Here is a 21526-nt window from a genome sequence, read left to right on the forward strand (position 1 = left end):
AGAAGGGAATTCATCCCTCGTCTCTAAAGTGCCAACCATGGACCAGCCTTCTGGTACTGTTAATGATCACAGTAATTAATGATTTACTGCAATTTTAATGAATGTAAACTGAGCTTTTCAAATCCCAGGGAAATTCCATCGTTATCCCATAAAATCTAATCACATTTGGCTGTGTATGTGGCAGTTCTGCTCTTTGCACCCATGTGTGAGGTGAACATGTAGCATTTTCCCTCCCTGGATGTCATCTCCAGTTTAGGTTTCATCAAACAAAACGTCTATAATCTCGAACCAGTGATTCTGTGCATGCCAATATTTATACCTGAATTTGAGTGTGCAAAACAGCATCCCACTGTGCAAATGGGGATCCACTTCTGTGTCCAGCCCAGCCAGCTTGCACGGGCTTGTGCCTTTTGTGTGTGCAGTGAGTGGGATGGTGCAAATCTGGAGGGTTCGTTGGCGTGGATGGGAGCCCCAATGTTGTGTCCACAGACATCTGCACCCCCATGTGACATGCTGTGCGTGTGAAGGTGGCAAACACACTCACACACTGGCAGCCTTGGGGTGTGAGTGCAGTGTGGTGTGTGTGGGCTCAGGACCAGGGTTCAGATCTTGGAAAACGACAAAGCATTTTGGGGTGACGCAATGACCTCATTGCTGAGTTTCAGCACTGGAATCTAACCAGTGATTTCCATAGTCCTTAATCCTGAGTCAGGTGGTGCTAATTAAACATGCAATTACTGTTATTAAATCTCTTGCAAGCTTTGGTGCGAGGTGGCAAGCTCTGATCCCATCCTGTGCAGTGTTGGCACTTTCAGATCCACACAGCACATCACCAGAGGGCTTGGCACATCACAGGATCGGACCCTAATTAAGCAAAGGATTCTCTGCCCGGTGATCTCACCCTTCCAGCTAAACCCGGCCAGTGCTGGCCATACTCACAGAGAAGCCAGAGGCCCGGCGTCAGGATGCTCAGGGGACGCGGTGATAACGGCATGGTCTGGCGATGCTGCAGGGAAGGCCAGTCTCTGTCTGTGTCTCAGAGTCTCAGTGAGAGACGTCTCCGTGGCTCTCTGATCTGACCTCTCCCCTTCTGATCTGCAGGAAGAAGGGACCAGAGAAGCAGCAGGCGCTCGCTAGTCTGTATCTTGACCATAAGATTAAGGTGTGAAAAGTCACAGTCTCTCTGCTACGGTGTGGCTGTGTCTGCTATGGGCCTGGCTGCGGCCAGGGGGACACTCACTCCCTTGTGCGGTTGGAAGCTGCTCTCTGAGCTCCTCTCTCACGAGTGCTGGGCAGGCTCTCGGCTGTTCCCAAGCTCTGAGCGTTGGGGTTTGGGTACTGGGTCAGACCAGCCCTTCTGAGCTGAACTTCCAGCATTTCAATTTTCATACAGGCTGATTTTTCCTGTATCAGATCCCACAGCCTCAGAGAACCCCAAAGACTGGGAACTGCATTGAGAAGGTCTGATCCAGGATCAGGTCCAGTGCTGGCTCCAGGCACCAGCAAAGGAAGCAGGTGCTTGTGGCAGCCAACAGAAAGGGGAGACATGTACGGCTCTTCGGCGGCGTTTCAGAGGCAGGTCCCTCAGTAACTCTCAGAGGGAAGGACCTGCCACGAAATTGCCACCAGGGAATGAAACGGCGGCGGTAGAGCTGCTGCCGAAGTGCCGCCGATCGCGGCTTTTTTTTTCCCCGCTGCTTGGGGCGGCAAAAACGCTGGAGCTGGCCCTCATCAGATCCCTGCAGTAATAACTGGGCCTACCAATTTATCCTAATATGGGCCCAACTTCGGGAAAGAGGATAAACGTTTATGTAGTGCCACAAGACAGGCTGATGGGGAAAGCTGAAAGGGGGAGACAGGAAGACTGAATTAGACCCAATAATAAGGCCTAGTGATATAATTCAAGGACTATATTAAGATCATGCTTGATAAGCGGGAGACGTGTGGGATGGGAAATTAATTAATCAAAATTGGTGTGTCGGAAATCAGGCCTGATGGATAAGAATATGAGAATGGCCATACTGGGTGAGAGGAGTGGTCCATCTAGCCCAGTATCTTGTCTTCCCACAATGGCCAATGCCTGGTCCTTCAAAGGGAATGAACAGAACAGGCAATCAACGAGCGATCTGTCCCCTGTCGTCCACTCCCAGCTTCTGGCAAGAAGAGGCTAGGGACACCCAGTGCATGGGATTGCATCCCAAACTATCTTGGCCAATAGCCATTGATAGACCTATCCTCCAGAAATGTATCTGTTTTTTTGTTTGTTTCTTTGTTTGTTTGTTGTTTGAACCTCGTTATAGTTTTGGCCTTCACAACATCCCCTGGCAACAAGTTCCAAAGGTTGACTGTGCATTGTGTGAAGAAATACTTCCTTTTGTTTGTTTTAAACCTGCTGCCTATTAATTTCATTGGATGATTCTTGGTTCTTGTGTTATGTAAAGGAATACATAACACTTCCTTATTCACTTTCTCCACATCATTCACAATTTCATAGACCTCTATCGTATCCCATTTTACTTGTATCTTTTCCAAGATGAAAAGTCCCACTCTTTTTAATCTCCAAGATATGGAAACTGTTCCATACCCTTATTCAATTTTGTTGCCCTTCTCTGCACCTTTTCCAATTCTAATAGATCTTTTTGAGATGGAGCAACCAGAACTGCACACAGTTTTCAAGGTGTGGGCGTACCATGGATTTATACAGTGGCATTATGATATTTTCTGTCTTGCTATCTATCCCTTTCCTAATGGTTCCTAACATCCCATTAGCTTGTTTGACTGCCGCTTCACATTGAGCAGATGTTTTAGAGACCTACCCACAATGACTCCAAGATCTCTTTCTTGAGTGATCTCAGCTAATATAGACCTCGTCATTTTGCATGTAAAGTTGTGATTGCGTTTTCCAATGTGCATTACCTACAGAGGTGACATGTAACTGTGGCTCGTGGGGGAGCACAAATGAAATGTTCTGGGAGGGGGTCACATGCCCCAACCCCTATTTCTCAGCAGTGATGGGGATGCCTAGCAACGAGGAGGGAGCACTCCCCCTGACAGCGGCGCTCTCCCTGTGTCCATGCAGAGCGGGGAGGGAGAAGGAGCAGGGCGGCTGGCTGCTGACTGAGCCCCTCCCCTCCACATGGGGCAGCTTCATCTTCCCTGCTGCTGGAGTCCCACACCCTGCCACTGCCTCGACCCCCTGACTCAGCACACGGTTCGAAAGCAGGCAGCATCCCTGGGACTCCAGCAGCAGGGAAGGAGAAGCAGCAGCTGTGAAGGGGGGAGGAACAAGGCCTATGGTGAACAAAACAATGAGGGGGTGGTGTATGCTGCCCATCACACACTTTTCGGAACTTTTAAAGAAAGGGGTGGCAGGGGAGAATCAAGCTGTCTGTCAGCCACAACGCTGTCTGACGGAAGAACTGGAAGGCGAAAGCTTCACTGCTACGGCTCCTCACACAGGGGTGCCCAAAGCCGTGTATTAATTTCGATGGAATTTATGGGCCCAAAGACTGAACATGTTGATGTGACCCTGTCACTATTTAACACTGGAGAGTGACCAAGCCATGTTAACTCCTTGGGCCCCTTTGCTGGAGCAAACCAGCCCCTGTGAGGCCAACTCCCAGGCCATAGGCTGTGATATTGGCTCACGTTAGCTCCTCTAGGCTGAGCTATGAGGCTGTGGGATTTGACACTGGAGAGGTGACTATTTCCAGACCCAGCTGCAGCTCAAGCGCCAGCCATTTGGGGCCAGTCCCCGCAATGAGCTCCACTCAGGTGCCTTCCTGGGAGCAGCGCACTGTGGAAGCCCCGACCCTGTGTCTATGGGGCAGCTCAAATAATGGCAGCGAGAATGGTTTGATCACTGGGGAATGTGCATTTTTTCCATTTTCCGCCCATTCCAAAGCAGATCAGCTGGTTTTGCTCAAACTTTTATCTCTAGTCAGCGGACAAGTCTGGTAATTTTCAGCTCCACAGGCAAACTCTAAGTGAAGCTACAACCACCTGAAAACAAGATTAACAACAAAGCTGCTTTGGAAGCTACTCCTGCCGCGGGTTCTGACTGCACCACGTCGCACCTGATTGTGCTGTGTGGGAAAGTCCCTGCCACTTCGTCCGTAACCAGGATAGCTGGGGTTATAATACACTGGCAGGGCTGCATGCAGATGTGCCCCTAGATTGCAGCAAAGCAAGTCTAATGGGGATTCATCTCTGGAGAGGCAGCACCTGACCCAGATGGATGTCTATGAGGAGAGTGAAGGGAGAGAATGGAGAGAGAGCAGGACATTTTGATACCTTTAATAGAACATACATATGCAGCAGATGCTACTTCTTATAAATGGCAGATGGTGCGACTGAGCTGGCATTGTCTCAAAGACAGGGACTCTCAGAGGTATGGCACCTGCTTTAGCTGGGAGGTGGGTTCTTTGCTTTGATTTTGGGCGCCGAGTTTCAGGATTGAGAAGAGAAAATATAACATGAGAAGAAATTGCAGGAAGAAAGAGCAAAGCCACAAGCCACCTATAAATAATCCCAGTCTGAGCTGTGGTCAGGAAGTGAGCTCGTGTGACTCTAGAGACACATGCTGCTGGTGCAATGCACAAACACAGAGACCTGGCCGCAGGCCGCCCCTGGGCTGTGGTCACTGTATTACCAGAGGTATCTCCACTGCAGAAGCTGCTCCGCCCGTGCCTAAGGGCCCGGTTTCGCTAGCAGCTCGTAGCCCTTTGCACCACGGTGCTGAGGAGTATTTTTAACAAACCAGACTCGGAGCAAAGCTGCTCCCGAGACACAGAGACCTTCCCATCACCCATCTGCTGTGGCCTCCTCTACCTCAGGGACTCAGAAAGGTCGGGCGCCTGGGAGAGCAGCAACTCCATCCCCTGCACTGCATCCCAGCCAGTGCTGATGGCACAGAGTCACTAGGCCAGACTGCCCCCTTACGAGGTGATTTGCCCTGCACCTGCCAGCCCCAGAGTGACCCTAAAGCGGGTGCAACTGGTCCCAGCAGGGTCATCCCAGTGCAGGGATTCTGTGCAAAGAGCTGCTCTGCCTGCTCCTTCACCTGCCACATCCCAGCTGCTGACATAGGGGGCGTGGCCTGATGCAAGGGGGTGTAGCCAGGACTTTCCTGAGCCCAGCCAATCCCTCGCTGCTTGTCAGCCCCAGCCCTGGGATGGCTGGTGTGAGTCAGTGCTCTGCTGGGTCTGTGGGGTGGGGGCACAGTCTGTAGGGAGCAGATCAGCCTTTGGCTAACCAGGCACAGAAAGAAACTCCAGCCCCCAGCTGCTCTGCAGGACTATGAGACTTGGACCTCAGCATGGGGTGTTGCTGCTGTTGCCTGATCTATTGGTTAGCTATTGATCAGGTTATTAACATGGATTCCCCCGCTAGCACTCTGTGATTTGGTAGGTTCCTGTCCCAGGACATAATGAGAGTCATTGCTTTGGGAGCCCCATGGGGCACGACAACGATGCTCGCACTCAGGGAAGATCCTCTGTTACTGGAAAAGTTTTATCACTAGAATAATTGGTCCAATACATAAAACAACCCAAATGTATCAAGGGATGTAATACAGCCCCGTAACGACCACCCACCCCACTGCAGGTGCGTACTCGCTCTGTCCTTGGGGAAAGCTCTGAGAGTGGAGACAGATCCTGGTCCGACACTGGCGTGTCCATGAGGAACTCCAAGGGCTGTACATGAGACCAGATGTTTCATAGGCCACGATGGTCCTCATGCATCTGTGTGCGTAACTCTTCCCTCATTTGCCACAACTTCACTTCCTCACTCTCATCATATCATGGTGCCCTTATCCTATAGGTTAAGCAGTTTATACTCATTAACATATGCGTCAGTTGGATTACTGTGGGTACCTCCAAAAATACTCTAAACTGGCACAAACTACCTTCTTGCAGTTATCAGTCAGCAGTTTGCAACACTTGTGATGATTACAAAACAATAAACACAACTTCATGCCATCTTGTGACTTAAGGTCACTGTTATTTACTTACACTAATTTATTGACCAACTCCACCTGCACTGGGTACAAGGCCTTATACTTATGCTAACTGGTTGAGCTGTTCTTATAGCACTAGCCCTATAGGTCTCTTGTGTTCCTGCGGTCAGTTTCTTACCCATTTATCTTCTAATTTCTATGTATTGTACGGTACACCGCTCTCCCCTGGGGTAGCCCTTACACGCACAGTCATGGGCCTGCTCAGTGCCCAGCAGATCGAGTGGGGCCCCCACAATCAACCCTGCCCAGTACAAACGTCTCATGTCAAGTGCTGGTGCAAAGAGTAGCCAGAGCTGTAGCAGGCCCTGGCTTGACTGGGTTGCTCGATTGACGCTGCTTTTCTCTCTGGGATGAGGAGACGGCCGTGTCTAGCTAGGTACCTTCAACGCTGTAGCATCTTATCTCCTGCCAATAATACCTGGATATCACCCTCCACACAGCTCTGGCAGGCAGGGGAGAATTATTCCCATTTTTCCAGGCCCAAGGAGATGAAGCCACTTGCCCCAGTTCGCCCACTCGGTAGCTGACTGTAGCAGGAATTCTTCCCCATGACAGGGGAACACAACACCTGCTCTGGGGGTGTCTGCAGAGAAGGTGTTTTATCAGCACAGAACAGGGGAGGACACACTTGTGAGAGCTGCTTCTGGATTAGTCACTGACAAAACATGCTGGAAATGCAGAGTTCAGGTGCCCAGCGATAGCTCCTGCCCTGCTGGGGCATTGAGTCCAGCAAAGCTCAGACTGTGAACCCCAGGAAAGGCAGAGTTAAGGTTAATGCCCACACACCTCACCTCTGCTCCCCGGAGATGGTGACAGCCACTGGGAGTTATTGACCTGCATTCCGGCTGCATTCCCTGAGCGAGGGGCGGCTGTGTGAATGGTGGAGTGGTTTTTCTGAGAAGCGTGGCAGGGCTGTGATGGGCTCTGGGAATGGGGTGGTGAGCGAAGGCCCAAGAAGTGTTTGTACTTGAGAGACCCAGTTTGCCCTGTGCTTAGGGGAGTTCTCAGCATGGGGACTGTCAGCAGGGAGGTGGGGGTCGGGCTGTGTGGGTTTGCTGACAGACGAGGGAAGGTCGAGCATTAAATGGTCTCATGCATGTAGAAGCAAGGCATATAGGCGTGCACATGGGGTGTGCTGGGTGTGCCCAGGCACACCCTAATGCAGGGGTGGGAAAATGGCCCCACTCTTCCGGCACGGCAAGCCGTGGATCCGGGCTCCGAGGCTCCAAGGCCGGAGCGCCCGGCCGAGGACAGAAAGTCGCTGGCCCCTCCCCTAGAGCCATGCCGCCGCGCGTGCAGCACTCTGGGGGCCGGGGCTGCAAGCTCCCGTGGGGCAGTGTTTGGCTCCGCGGGGAGGCAGACACGCGCCCCACTCATGTGGAGCCTTGCCACCATGCGCGCAGCACTCTGAGGGGTGGGGCTGCCTGCTCCCGCGAGGCAGCATGTCTGGCTCTGCGTGGAGTCAAACATTTATGCTGGGAGCCTCATGGTAAGTGGTTGGGTCCTGGGGGATTGGGTAATGGATGGGGGCAGTCAGGGGACAGGGAGTAGGGTGGGTTGGATAGGGGTGGGATCCTGAGGTGGTGGTTAGACGTGGAGGATTTCTGGAGGGGAGTCAGGAAGCAGGGGGTTGGGGTCTGTCATGGAGTGTGAAGTGGATAGGGGTCAGGGCAGTCAGGGGACAGAGAACAACGAGGGTTCTGGGAGGGCAGTTAGGGTGGGGAGTCTCTGGAGGTGGTGGTCAGGGGACAAGTAGCTGGAGGGGTGTTGGATGAGTCGGGAGTTCTCGGGGGGGCTGTCAGGAGGCAGGGGTGAAGAGAGGGGTTGGGGCAGGCAGGGAGCAGGGTGGTTTGTATGGGTCGGGAGTCCCGGGGGTCTGTTTGGTGGTGGGGGGGGTGGATAAGGCTCAGGGCACTCAGGGGACGGGTAGGGGGATGGGCCCTAGGGGGGCAGTCAGGGGACAAGGAGCAGGGAGGCCGAGAGAGGGGCAGGGGGACCAGGAGGGGGTAGTCGGGGAACAAGGAGCAGGGGGCGTTGGGGGTTCAGAAGGGGGCAGTCAGGGGGTGGGAAGTAGGAGGGAGTGGATGGGGGCGGGGGGGCCGGGGCTAAGGCAGGGCTCCCTGGGTGCAGACCCTATGAAATATGCTGTGCATGCCTATGGCGAGGAGCTGAGGGAAGGGGTGTTAATGTAGCAGAGGCAGAGTTCTTGGGGTGGAGCAGGATCAGTCTGTGAGTGGAGGGCAGGTGCGCGTAGCTCCTGTTTGCTACAGTGCGAAGGCAGAGCCTCAGCATACGGGGCAGTGCTCAGCGAGGGCAGAGGAAGGGTTGTGCGGGCCTGCCCTTTCCCTGGGTTTCCTGGTTTTAGGAAGCCTGAGTGTGAAATACCTGAACTCGGAATTTTCTGGTTTTCAGACATGTGAGTTTGGCTGGTCTCAGCGTTCTGGGTGGGCGCGAGATACCCTGGGGCAGCCTCGACTCTGTGCTAATGAAATTGTTTGTCAGAGTGTGTGGAGCGGGGTGAAGAGGGATGGGGAGAGAGATAGAGAGATCAGGCCCTAGCCAACTCAATCTGTGATATTGATGACTCTCTACATCTGGGAGTCTCTGCGGCATCCGTGGGGATGAGAAAACGCTTCTTGAACCAATTCTGTGTAACCATAAAGTTTCCCCAGGGCCAAGGCCGGCTCCAGACACCAGCAGAGCAAGCACGTGCCTGGGGCAGCACCGGCTATGGGGCAGCATTCCGGCCATTCTTGGGGCAGCACAGTACAAGTGTTTTTTGGTTTTTTTTCCCACTTGGGGCGGCAAAAATGGTAGAGCCGGCCCTGCCCAGGACCCCAGCACACTCAGGGAGGCAATGGCCGTGTGTGTGTCTCACCATAACGCCTGGCACCAGGTGACGCTGTACTACTCTCCCAGGAGGCAGGTTGGGCAGAGAGAAGGCAAATCACTTTATTCACTGCACAGGAGCCAGCCGAGACCCAGCCTGCCAAAGACCTCTTGGGACCGGGTCTTTAAAGGGACTCAGGCACCTAAGTCTCATTGGCATCCATGGGACTTAGGCACTTCAATACTGTCCAAAATCTGCCGCCTTGTTTATCTTGCATGTGCTCAGAGGCTCAACACAGACCCTGGAACATCCTCCTCCAATAGCAGCATCACAGAGTGTTGCTGGCACAGCTCCACCCACACACGCATCCCCGCGCTGCCCCACCCCTACCGTGAGGCTGGCACCAGAGAGATCTGGTTCAACATCTACTTCCTGGACATTCAGTAAATGCAGGAGTCTTTTGGGTCCACATGTTGAACTCATTTGGGACCCTTCATTTGCATTTCCCACAACCAGGTGTGCACATCAGGGAGCTGCCTGTGCAAATGACTTGTCACTGCCTGTCGCTCTGCATGCACAGTCCCTGAGCGGATTTGATGTGCAGGCCTCTGGGGTGGGAACTTCGGCCAGGAAGGTTCTGCCGTAACTAGAATAACGAGGTGTGACACGAAACCTGTCCTTGGCCACACCCGGCTTCCACTGCCCAAGAAGAGTCTGAGCTTCCCCTGTGTCATCGATTGACCCAAACGTTGTTTCTTGCTGGCTGGTAAACAGGCTCCATCACCGTCTCCTTCCTGGGGCTCTGCTTAGGCTGGCAGTGCGTGTGGGGCTCATGCAGGCTTGTGGGGCATTGGGAATCCTGTGGGGAAGTGAGAGGGAATCCCACTGACCAGCTCAAATGCAGCTGCCCCCCACCCGTTCCCGATATCTCCCTGAGCGCAGGGCAGGGGAGCATTCCCCAGCAATGGGCTGGTGACAGCCCGGGACATCCTGGGTTATTCACCTGTTCCCATAGCTGCATGGAGAGCTGGGGTAGTTCCCTGCCTTTGAGCCCCCGGCTCAGATGCTGCTCACTCCCCAGTCTGAACCGCTGGCTCTTGGGGTTATAAAATGCTGGGGAAGGGCAGGGGATCAGGCTCCAGGTGAGTGAGATCTGGGCCTGGGAGGGGCAGCCAGTGAGGGGTCCCAGCACACATCTTGGTAGCAGGTGGAGGAGATGGAGGCTCTGAGTTGGCAGGGAGGCTGGGTTAGATCCTGCACCTCCGGCCAGTCCCATCACTGGCTTTGTGGGGAGAACAACTAGGGTGACCAGATGTCCCGATTTTATCGGGACAGTCCCGATATTTATGGCTTTGTCTTATATAGACCCCACTCCCGTCTCGATTTTTCATATTTGCTATCTGGTCACCCTACACAACCCTTACCCAGTGCTACGGAGCCGTCCTGGTGTCCCGCCCTCGAGAGCTGCCTTTTCCTACCACCGCGTACGTCACAGCCACGTCCCCGTCCAGTCTGGGCTGCTGGGACGGCAACACATTTACACGATTAACATTTACAGCCTGTTTCCAGTCTGAATTTGTCTACAAGGGAGCCCCAGGGCAGGAGCCCTGAGCAGGGCCCCAGGATGCGGCAAAGGGGAAGGAGAGGAATGGCCCCTCCTTAGAGCCGGAGCAGGGGAGCGCCATGCTCAGGAGGGGGCTGGAGCCTGGGTCTTAATTTTAACCGTGTGCCTCAGTCTTATTGGAATCAATGGGATGGACGCAGGCACTTGGAGTCCCCCATACGATCAAGCGCTCCCCTCAGCTGGGGCTTCAGGAGATGGGACAAGCCATGGGTCAGTCAGGGAAACTCCCCCAGCTGAGCTGGGATGTCATCAGGGACCCACAGACAAACCCTTCTCTTTTCTTCTATTGCATGTCTGGGGCCAGATCCCCAGCTGGTGTAAATCAGCGTCACTCCATTGCTGTCACAGGCGTGAGGCTGATTTATACTCACTGGGGATTTGGTTCATTGACATCAATGGAGCTACAGCTGATTTACACCAGTGGTGGATCTGATCCCATTGACTCCAGTGGAGCTACAGTGAAATGAAACTGACTGGAGGATGAAACTCAGATTCTTCAATTCTTTCCTCCTTCATGCCAAGATGGTCACTATTTATCTCCTGGGGCTGGGATCACTGCGCGGTGACCATCACTACTGGCCAGACCTGAGGTGCTGACACTGGGATCAGCCCAGGGAATTCCCAGATTTAGCTGTAAAACCTGGTGTCTGTTTCCATGGGAACATTCTGCACAAACCCGGCAAACTGTGAGCACCGGCACGGCGACTCACCTGGTCAGCGCGGGCTCCGGTGACCACGGTGTCTGGGGGAGAGAACCGAGGTCAGTGCATCCTCATAAGCCACCCCACACCCCGGAGAGAGACTGCCCCACGTCCCCCAGGGACACAGATCCATCCCTGACCCCAGCTGGGCCCACTGAGGAGAGACAGCACCGGACACAGCAGTGTGAGCCCTAATGCGCTGGCTGGCCCAATGGACACTGGGTACCCAGCCTGCTGCCCATGTTGGATAGGGCGGCCACCTGTCTGGTTTTCGACTGGAACACCCAGTCGAAAAGGGACCCTGGTGGCTCCAGTCAGCACCATTGACCAGGATATTAAAAGTCCTGTCAGTGGCACAGCAGGGTTAAGTCAGGCTCCCTACCTGCCCTGGCTCCGCGCAGCTCCTGGAAGCAGTGGCATGTCCCCCCTCCAACTCCTAGAGGTAGGGGCAGCCACGGGGCTCCTCACGCTGCCCCTGCCCCAAGTGCTAGCTCTGCAGCTCCCATTGGCTGGGAACTGCAGCCAATGGGATTTGCAGGGAAGGCACCTGCAGACTGGGCAGCACACTGACCCGCCTGGCAGTGCCTCTACATAGGAGCTGGGGGGAGGACATGACACTGCTTCCAGGATCTGCTTGAGATAAGCGCCACCTGGAACCTGCATTCCTGCCCCCCACCACGTCGCAACCCCCTGCCCCAGCCCTGATCCCCCTGCTATCCTCTGAACCCCTTGGCCACAGTGTGGAGCACCCTCCTGCACCCCAAACCCCTCATCCTCAGCCCCACTCCAGAGCCCACACCCTCAGCCAGAGCCTTCACACACCACTGCACCCCAAACCCCTGCCCCAGCGTGAAGCCCCCTCCCGCACCCTGAACTCCTCATTTCTGGCCCCACCCCAGAACCCGCATTCCCAGCCCAGAGCCTGTTCCCCCTCTCACACACCAACCCCCTGCCTCTGCCTGGAGCCCCCTCCCATACTCTGAACCCCTCAGCTCCACCACCCAGCCTGGACCCCCCTCCTGCAACCCCAAACCCACATTGCCGGCCCCACCCCAGAGCCCACATGCCCAGGCAGAGCCTTCATCTCCTCTCACATCCCAATCCACTGCCTCTGCCCGGAGACCCCCCCTCCACCCTGAACTCCTCATTTCTTGCACCCTCCCACAACCCAACCCCCTGAGCCAGCCCGGTGAAAATGAGCTAGTGAGTGAGGGCAGGGAGAACGACAGATGGAAGGGGGATGGACTGTGCAGGGGCGGAGCCTCAGAAAAGGGGTGGGGCCCAGATAATGGGGTGATGCTGTTTGTTCCTGTCATGTGTCTCCTTTCTCCCCATGCAGGGAGGAGTCTGCCCAGGCCCCTGCAGCCACCCTACAGTTTGTGGCAGACGCTGCCAGAGCTCTAGCCAATCCCGTCCCTGCCCATGGCCGGGGGCTCCCGTCACGTTGTCAGTGGGCTGGGCAGAGGCTGAGGCAACAGGGACATCAGTCCCCATCAGGGCAGGATTCTCTGGCCTGGCTACCCAGGGCCCCTTCTGGCCCCAACACCCCGGACTCTGATGCCGGCCAACAGACGGACAAAAGTTGGGAGCCGAACTCCCACCAGGGCAGTGCCAGAACAATAGGCTCTTACACTGGATCTGATCTCCAGAGTCTGGGCTGCTCCGGTCTGGGCCAGGATCCCTGTGTGGAATGAGAGCTGTGTCAGTCCCATGTGCAGCACCTGAGGCTGAGGCTGGGGCCGGGGGAGGGGCGGGGTGAGGCCATTAGTGATGGGGGAAGAAGGGCAGCAGCACCATCACCCTCGGGGGGCGGAGGGGGGTGAGGCTTCCAGACTAGGGTCAGGCCCCCGCAGAACCCCAGGAGAATTTGCATTATGGGTAGTCAGGGGCTACAGCCCAGGTGAGCTCCCCAGGACAGAGTCCCAGGCAGGGCAGCAATGATCCTCCCAAGACCTTCGCATCCCCTGTGGAACAACCCCAGAAAGGAGCTGGGGGTCAGGGCGAGGCTCCCTCCTACCTGTGAGTCCTGCAGCGCGACACAACTACCGTGAGAAAGAAAATAGTGTTAGGGGAGCTCAGTACACGTCACAGCCTGGGGCGACTGTCAGGCCAGAGCCAGCCTGGCGGTGTGGACCTCGGCCCCCAATGTGCTGCACCTCCCTGCTGGTCTGTGGGGTCTAGCTACCCACAGAGCCCTGCAGCCACAAATCCACAGAGGCTGCACAGGTCAGTGGTTAGTGCAGGGGACAGCTGCCCAGAGACCTCAGTGCTGGGTGATCTCATTCCAGTCAGTTCAGCTCCCCTGCCTCAGCCGGGTTACAGCCTGCAGACGTGCCCTTCACTGCCATTGGCGTGGGATTTAACGTGTCAGAGCGATGCTCTGGAACAGCCGACCGCCCCAGCTCATGCTCCACCCCACCGGCACCTACCTGTCCTCATGAGAAAACAGCCCAGCAGCGCCAGAGCCAAGCTGGTCGTGAGGGCGAGTCCCACAATGGCTCGCTTTCCTAAAAAACCATTGGAGCAGCCAGGAAGAGAGAGAAAAGCAGGGGATTAGGCTGGCACAGAGGAGCCCACGGATTGATGTGGGTGGGGCTGGGAGCATCCAGAACACAAAAGGGATCCAGTATGAAGGGTGAGCCCCAGAGGTTGGGATAAGGATCCGGGGTGGGGGGAAGCCCCTGGGCCAGGGATACAGGATCAGAGGGGTGAGCGCCAGGGGCCAAGCACACTTGAATCAAGACCCCTCCTCCGTTTATGTTGTCTCATTGATTAGATCTCTTCTAGGGCATCAAATTACTCCATCCCTGGTTCTGCTTCGATTCAAGGTTCCTCAGGCCTCCTGTGCTAACTTCCCCGTTTAGGAGAGGAATATCACAGCCCTCTTTCTGGGCTCTGAGCTGACATCCTGGGGGAAGGGGGAGGGAGGGTTTCCCTCCTGGGGGTCCAGAGTCCCACAACCCTCCTTCCTGGGGCTACGTGGGATCATTGAGGCCAACTTCAGCCCTTGCTCAGCTTCTCTGCGACCGCCCCTTTTAACCCAGGCCGGCCATCTAGGGTGACCAGATAGCAAGTGTGAAAAATTGGGACACTTTTTTTCCCTGGGGGGGGGGTCCCTGGGATATTGGACTATATAAAACAAAGCACCTAACTCCCACTGAAATCCTTAGAGACCACCTAGCACCTATGCAGATAACCCCGTCAGCGCAGCTTCAGTTATAGCAGGGGAAGAGTGTTTCTGTCAGTGTAGCTAACATTGTTTGTGGACATGGTGTTCCTCCAAGGCAGAACAACTGCTTCCGTCGGTGTACGCTGTGTGTACACTCGGAGACTATGCTGGTAACGGTTCTGTAGTGTAGCCAGAGCCACACTTTCATTTTCATTTTCCCATTCAGTGATTTCACCAGAGTTTGGAGATGTTTTGAAAAGTTACAGAACAGAAAAAAAGAGAAAAATAAAAAGGGAAAAATAAAAACAAAAAATCACCCCAGTCATCATTCATTCTGCTGCCCTGAGGGGCAAAAAGGGGGAATGTTGGGCAGGGGCAAGGGCAGGGGAAAGAAATTTTTAAAAAATGCTGTGATTTTTTGAAAATGGAAATAAAAAAAAATTCCATTAGGAATGAAACATTTTTGGCTCTTTTTGAAAGTTCTCATTTAAAGTAAAATAAAAATGTAAAAATTAACATTATTCAGTGATTTTTTTGGATTAAATCCTATTATTTTGTGGAGTGTTTTTCAGGTGAAATATTTCCAACAACTCTAGTTTGACCTTAATTAGTTTAAAGCTTTGTTTTCTGAACTGCGGAAAAGCATGTGCACGAGCACCTGAATCACAGCCAAACTGACAAGGATCACACCTACCACTAGCACCTGGGCAGCAGCCACACTATGGGCTCAATGGTTCTTCTATTTTCCTGCTACGCCCCCAAAAACCATTCACCCTGGGACAGAGGCAAGCATGGAAAAAGTCAGCACAAGAGATGGAAGTTTCCCAGAGTGAGGAGTGACTGAGGACAGGGGGTCATAACAGAAATTGATTTCCCAGATTCACCCTTGTGTGATGCCAGCTTGACACCAGTGCAACACCACTGATTGCAATAGATGACTGCGATGGAGTGACACCGATGGCAATCCATGGGGGCATGGAGGTGAGCTGGGCCCCTCGACTATAGCTGGGGCCGCGTTAACAGCCACTGTCTGAATCATCATCACTTGGGTTGAGATTCTGTGCTGGGGCCAGCACAGGGCACCAGCTCAGTTCCTCTTTGCCCCTCTGCCCAGCAGGGTCTTCACGCCTTGTTAACACTATCTGAGAGCATTACTGGCCACGTGCAGATACCAGGGCTCACTAGGGAGCAGAGAGTGGCATGTGGGGCTGCCTGGACATTTTACATTCCTCAGACAGAGGTGAGCCCCTGTAGCCGCCTGCCCACCCAGGCACCTGTGGCAGGGTAAAGTCTCCCCACGGAGACGGGCATGTGCTCCCCCCTCATCCCAGCCCAGCCCTCCCACTTTCCTACAGGGAAATCCCACAGCATGGAGCAAAACCATTTACCTTGGGGTGATGTGCCCCCTCCAGAGCCATCGTCACCTGTGGGGCAGATACACAGCGATCACACATCACTTCAAACAGCCAAAAGCCTGATACAAAGGAGGGGTAGAAGAACAACCTCAAGCAGGTTTTTCTCAATTTTTTGATTCACTGAAACATTTGAAAAAAAAATTGTTTTCAAGTCAATCTGGAACATGTTTCCCCACCACCAGGAAAAAAAAATCACCTAGTCTTGCTGCTCTGTTCCATACTTGTATTCCATGATGGTTTTAGTAAAGTAAAGTAGACCATGGTGACACTAAACCTGCCGAATATCTGATGGTTTGTCCATTTTCACACTCTGCCCTTCAGAGAACATCATGATATTTGTCTTTTAATTAGTGGGAAAAACCTGCTCTTCCTCATCATGAAACTCAGCAGCGGCTGAGAGGATGAGGATTAATCACTAAAAATATTGTTAAATTCCCCCAGGGACAGAGTTCTCACCTGGCAAATGTCAGGGAAGGAGAGGGAAGTTTTCATAGAATCATAGACTTTAAGGTCAGAAGGGACCATTATGATCATCTAATCTTAGCTCCTGCACAACGCAGGCCACAGAATCTCACACACCCACTCCTGTAACAAACCTGTGTCTGAGCCATTGAAGTCCTCAAATCATGGTTTAAAGACTTCAGGATGCAGAGAGTCTTCCAGCAAGTGACCCATGTTCACGCTGCAGAGGAAGGCGGAAAACCCTTAGGGCCTCTGCCAGTCTGCCCTGGAGGAAAATTCCTTCCCGACCCCAAATATGGCGATCAGCTAAACCCTGACCATGTGGGCAAGGCTCACCAGCCAGACACACAGGAAAGAATTCTCTGTAGTAACTCAGATCCCGACCCATCTAACATCCCATCGCAGGCCATTGGGCATATTTGCCACTAATAGTCAAAGATCAATTAATTGCTAAAATTAGGCTATCCCATTATACCATTCCTTCCATAAACATATCAAGCTTAGTCTTGAAGCCAGATATGTCTTTTGCCTCCATTACTCCTCTTGCATGGCTGTTCCAGAACTTCACTCCCCTGATGGTTAGAAACCTTTGTCTAATTTCAAGTCTAAACTTCCTGATGGCCAGTTTATATCCTTTTGTTCTTGTGTCCACATTGGTACTGAGCTTAAATAATTCCTTTCCTAACCTGGTATTTATTCCTCTGATATATTTATAGAGAGGAATCATATCTCCGCTCAGCCTTCTTTTGGTTAGGCTAAACAAGCCAAACTCTTTCAATCTCCTTTCATATGACAGGTTTTCCATTCCTCGGATCATCCTAGTAGCCCTTCTCTGTACCTGTTCCGGTTTGAATTCATCCTTCTTATACATGGGAGACCAGAACTGCATACAGTATTCCAGATGAGGTCTCACCAGTGCCTTTTATAATGGTGTTAACACCTCCTTATTTCTACTGGAAATACCTCACCTGATGCATCCCAAGACGGCATTAGCTTTTTTCACGGCCGCATCACATTGGCGGCTCATAGTCGTCCTGTAATCAACCAATACTCCGAGGTCCTTCTCCTCCTCTGTTACTTCCAACTGATGCCTCCCCAGTTTATAACAATAATTCTTGTTATTAATCCCTAAATGCATGACCTTGCACTTTTCACTGTTAAATTTCATCCTTTTACTATTACTCCAGTTTACAAGGTCATCCAGATCTTCTCTGTATTGGCAATACCTCCCAGCTTTGTGTCATCCACAAACTTTATTAGCACATTCCTACTTTTTGTGCCAAGGTCAGTAATAAAAAGATTAAATAAGATTGGTCCCAAAATCGATCCCTGAGGAACTCCACTAATAACCTCCCTCCAGTCTGACAGTTCACTTTTCAGTAGGACCCGTTGTAGTCTTTCCTTTAACCAGTCCCTTATCCACCTTTCAATTTTCATATTGATCCCCATCTTTTCCAATTTAGCTAATAATTCCCCATGTGGAACCATATCAAATGCCTTACTGAAATCGAGGTAAATTAGATCCACTGTGTTTCCTTTGTCTACAAAATCTGTTACCTTCTCAAAGAAGGAGATCAGGTTGGTTTGGCACAATCTACCTTTTGTAAAATCATGTTGTATTTTGTCCCAATAACCATTGACCTCAATGTCCTTAACTACTTTCTCCTTCAAATTTTCTTTCAAGGCCTTGCATACTACAGATGTCAAACTAACAGGCCTGTAGTTACACAGATCACATTTTTCCCCTTTCTTAAAAATAGGAAAAATATGTTAGCAATTCTCCAGTCATACAGTATAACCCCTGAGTTTACAGATTCATTAAAAATTCTTGCTAATGGGCTTTCAATTTCATGTGCCAGTTCCTTTAATATTCTTGGGTGAAGATTATCTGGGCCCCCCAATTTAGTCCCATTAACTCTAGATATCATGGTGTACCCCTGCCCGTCCTAGCTCCATGACCCCTCTGCACCAAGCCCACCATTAGTGCAGTGCATTACCGGCCACATGTAGGTACCAGAGGTCACTCGGGAGAGAATTGTTCTCCTGGTTATTGTCATCCTTGAGCTGGTAGCGACAGGAAAAGGCCCCTGCGCTCTCCCTGGACACTGTGTAGGGTGAATCGTAGACGAGTGTATTTCCTCCCTTGGGCTGGACAGAAATCTCCTTCCCATCTTTGCAGAAGACAATGCGGGTCATGGGGGCGTCCACAGGGACTAAACATGACAGCAAGGCCGTGTCCCCTTGACGAGCTGACAGTCTGTCCAGAAACAGCCGCGGGGCAGGGAGACTGCCTGGGGAGCAAACACACCAGTGTTAAACACCTGGGCCAGATCCCCCGCTGGTGTCAATCAGCAAAGCTCCATTCACTCCTTTGGAGTGAGGCCGATTGACACCAGCTGGGATCTGGCCCCTGGGTGGTGTCACACTCTGGGGCTGCGGTGTCTGAAGGAAGAGACAGGATGCCCTGGTAGGGTACAGAGATTTTAGCCTTTACTTGCCCCACTTTGGGGCCCGATGCCCCAGTGTATGCTCCCCTTCTATGCCGGTGCAGTGCTATAGATTGGAAGGGTTCAGCCAGGAGACAGGCAGAGGGTGGAGATTGCAATTTGCCCTCATTTGGGATTGGAGTTGGATGCTCCCATGTGTACCAGTGTCTTTGTGTTTCCATGTGAACGCACGTCAATGGGCAATTTCCGATGTGATGGCAGACGCTGGGGTTCACCAGAGTAGCACACAATGGCTAGAGCATCCAAGGGAGCTTGTCCCATTGGGGGTGTAATTGGATGGGAGGTGTGAGTGTTACAGGAAAAGCATCTCATGGCTGTGTGCAAGGAAAAGCAGCCACCTCCATTCCAAATAGCCTGTTTCTCCACCCACACTGGTGTAAATCAAGAGTAACTCCCCTCAAATAAATGGAGTCCCACCCGACAGAGGGGAGTCAGGCCCCAAGACACTTACACTGATGCTGCACGAACCCCAATACTCTGAGTCCTTAGGGTCAAATCCAGCTCTGCTGTAAGCAGGACATGCACCCAGTTATGCCAGTGGCTGAATCCAGTCCTCACTGAATACCAAAGGGGTGCAATTTCCGCACTGTGCAAGGTTTGATATATCACTGCTCACTGGCCACCTTACGCCCCTCGTGTCACAGGGCTGGCTACACGATCAGTGGATTTGGCCCTCGGTGGTTTAAATTAAGTGCTGAAACTTGATGGGACAAATTCTCAGTTGGTGTAAATGGATGCAGCTCCTTTGGCTTCCATGGAGATGAACCGGTTTACACCAACAGAGGACTTGGTCTGATCTTGTTCCCAATGAAGTTACAAGGAGTTCTACCACAGGAAGCAGGTTTGGGCTTTGTGTGTCAGAGTTAAAAATGGAACCCAGGAGTCCTGACCTCCCAGGGATCTGCTCTAACCCACTGGACCCCACTCCCCTTGCCGAGTCCTGACTCCCAGCCCCACTGCACTCATTATTAGGCACCTTCTCTTCTTCGAATGTAGCCGACACTCACCTGGAGAGCTACACATTTCCTGGCTTGCAGCAAGCGAACCTGTAAAATAAAGTAGAAATTCCTGTTAGTAGTGCAGCCAGACATGCGGTAGAGCATTTCTTTCAGTTTAAAATCAATGGACAGTCTCCCAGCAAGGCAACATACTGAGGCAGGCTGGTGACAGCTGTGGAATCCCCTCCTTTAAATCTCTCCTGTGTTATAAACTGCATTTGTTAATCACACTCTTCCAACTAATCCCTCTTCCTTGCAGTGGCTTCTCACCCACTGAGCTGCACTGCTGAGTAAAGGGGTCCCGAGACTCATGGATTCTCTGGCTCTGACCTCCTACAAAGGACTGCCCAGAGAACCTGACAAGGTGATTCATTCATCTAGACAAGAACCTATGTTTGAGCTAGACAGCATCTCTTAGAGATGCAGCCACTCCTCATTTAATAACTCCAGGTGACAGAGAATCAAACTGCTTCCCTTGCCAACCTGCTTCAGTGGTAAATGAGCCACCCTCCCTACGTGGGCCTTATTCCAGTTGGAATTAGTCTGTCTTCACTTTCCAGCTGTTGGCTCTCATTCAGCCTTTGTCCGCTCGATTAAAGAAATCTACCTCTGCTGTCAGAAATCTCCCTGCAGAGGGGATTATATGCTGTGATCAAGTCACCTTTTAACCTTCTCTCCCATCAGCTAACCAGACTGAGCTCCGCCAGCCTCTCACTGTCAGGCAGCTGTTCCAGACCTTGCATCATTCCTATAGCTCTTCCCCAAACTCTCGCCTTTCCCCCACCTGTGGATCAGATAAATGAGTGATTTAAAATGGCCCTGGCAACACTCAGTGCTGGATCTGTACTAGGGCGAGCGCCTGCGATTGCACAGAAATTGCAGCTGTTAAAATATGTGGATTTTGTGTGAAGGGTTGAAAGTGCTTTAAATCCCCTGATATAGAAAACAATAAGCAGGGAAAAGTAAGAGTGTGTGGCAGTGCTAGGGAGGTACTGGGGACCAGGGACGAGTGTGTGTGGGGGGGAAGGAGGACTTGCACAGGCCTCTGTGGGGTCTAGGACAGCGATGCCAGTCTAACAGCCCACCTGGAACATGCCCCTCAGGACTAATTAAGGAAACAATTCTCTGCCTGTCTCATCTCAGCCTTCTCCTAAAGCCCAACCCAGCCCGTTGTGCCCATACTCACAGAGAAGCCATAGGCCCAGAAGCAGGATCATGGGGACAAGTCGTGATAACCCCACAGTCTGGCAATTCCAAGGCGGCATCTGCCTCTCGGGGATCCAGGCGCCGTCTCTCAGATTATGCTCCTTAGTGCGTCAGTGAGAGAAATGCCGTGGCTCTCTGATCTGGCCTCTCCGCTGCTGATCTGCAGGGAGGAGAGAAGCCACAGGCGCTCTCTGATCTGCCACGTGCTCCCCAAGGTTCAGAGAGAAGAAAAGCCACAGACGTGTGGCTGAGATGGGGCCGTGTCTGCTACCGGCCTCACAATGGCCGGGGACCTCGCTCCCTGGTGAGAGGGGGAGGTTGCTTGCACAGCTCCTCGCTCACGGGTTGGGCAGATTCTCTGTTGTTCCCAAATGCTGAGGATTGGGGGGTTGATCAGATCAGCCCCTCTGAGCCCAACTCCTCACCTCTCGGATTTGATAATGGATCAGACCAGCCCATCTGGACCCAAATCTCCACCTTTGGGCTTGATCCTGGACTAGACCAGCCCCTCTGAGCCCAACCTCCAGGCTAGGCCAGAGTGAGAATTACAAAGCAATAGTGGCTTCTCCATAGTTATTGCAGCAACAAAGATTCTGTT

General features: G+C 52.6%; 1 protein-coding gene across 5 annotated transcripts; it reads right to left on the reverse strand.

Moving 5' to 3' along the window:
• Nucleotides 1-9092: 9092 nt before the first annotated feature.
• LOC120388761 lies at nucleotides 9093-21027 on the reverse strand. Of its 5 annotated transcripts, XM_039510833.1 has the most exons (11): nucleotides 20909-21027; nucleotides 20384-20506; nucleotides 19732-19770; nucleotides 18215-18508; nucleotides 15729-15764; nucleotides 13601-13678; nucleotides 13189-13213; nucleotides 12803-12852; nucleotides 11181-11212; nucleotides 10271-10366; nucleotides 9093-9705 (listed from the first exon to the last, which is right to left on the reverse strand). In XM_039510833.1, exons 3-10 carry the CDS (start codon nucleotides 19745-19747, stop codon nucleotides 10277-10279), a joined length of 621 nt encoding a protein of 206 aa, XP_039366767.1. In that variant the 5' UTR covers nucleotides 19748-19770; nucleotides 20384-20506; nucleotides 20909-21027; the 3' UTR covers nucleotides 9093-9705; nucleotides 10271-10276. The 5 variants fall into 5 exon arrangements, 3 of the variants coding, with proteins under 3 accessions (XP_039366767.1, XP_039366766.1, XP_039366765.1); XR_005590644.1 differs by lacking the exon at nucleotides 20384-20506 and having other exon boundaries at nucleotides 10271-10363; nucleotides 13189-13197; nucleotides 20909-21005; XR_005590643.1 differs by lacking the exon at nucleotides 20384-20506 and having other exon boundaries at nucleotides 13189-13197; nucleotides 20909-21005.
• Between the last annotated feature and the right edge of the window lie 499 nt (nucleotides 21028-21526).

The sequence above is a fragment of the Mauremys reevesii genome, linkage group 22 (genome assembly GCF_016161935.1).
Source record: "Mauremys reevesii isolate NIE-2019 linkage group 22, ASM1616193v1, whole genome shotgun sequence".
In the NCBI taxonomy this organism is placed as follows: Eukaryota; Metazoa; Chordata; order Testudines; family Geoemydidae; genus Mauremys; species Mauremys reevesii.

What these genes read in the sequence shown, in the direction of transcription:
- LOC120388761 (XM_039510831.1), bottom strand. Translation starts at nt 20,987, where the DNA reads ATGCCGCCTTGGAATTGCCAGACTGTGGGGTTATCACGACTTGTCCCC. An exon ending in CTCTGGAGATCAGATCCAGT is followed by an intron (nt 11,213 to 12,802) that starts GTAAGAGCCTAT and finishes TCTCTCCCCCAG; the next exon opens with ACACCGTGGTCACCGGAGCC. An exon ending in CCGGAGCCCGCGCTGACCAG is followed by an intron (nt 10,367 to 11,180) that starts GTGAGTCGCCGT and finishes TTGCCGTCCCAG; the next exon opens with CAGCCCAGACTGGACGGGGA.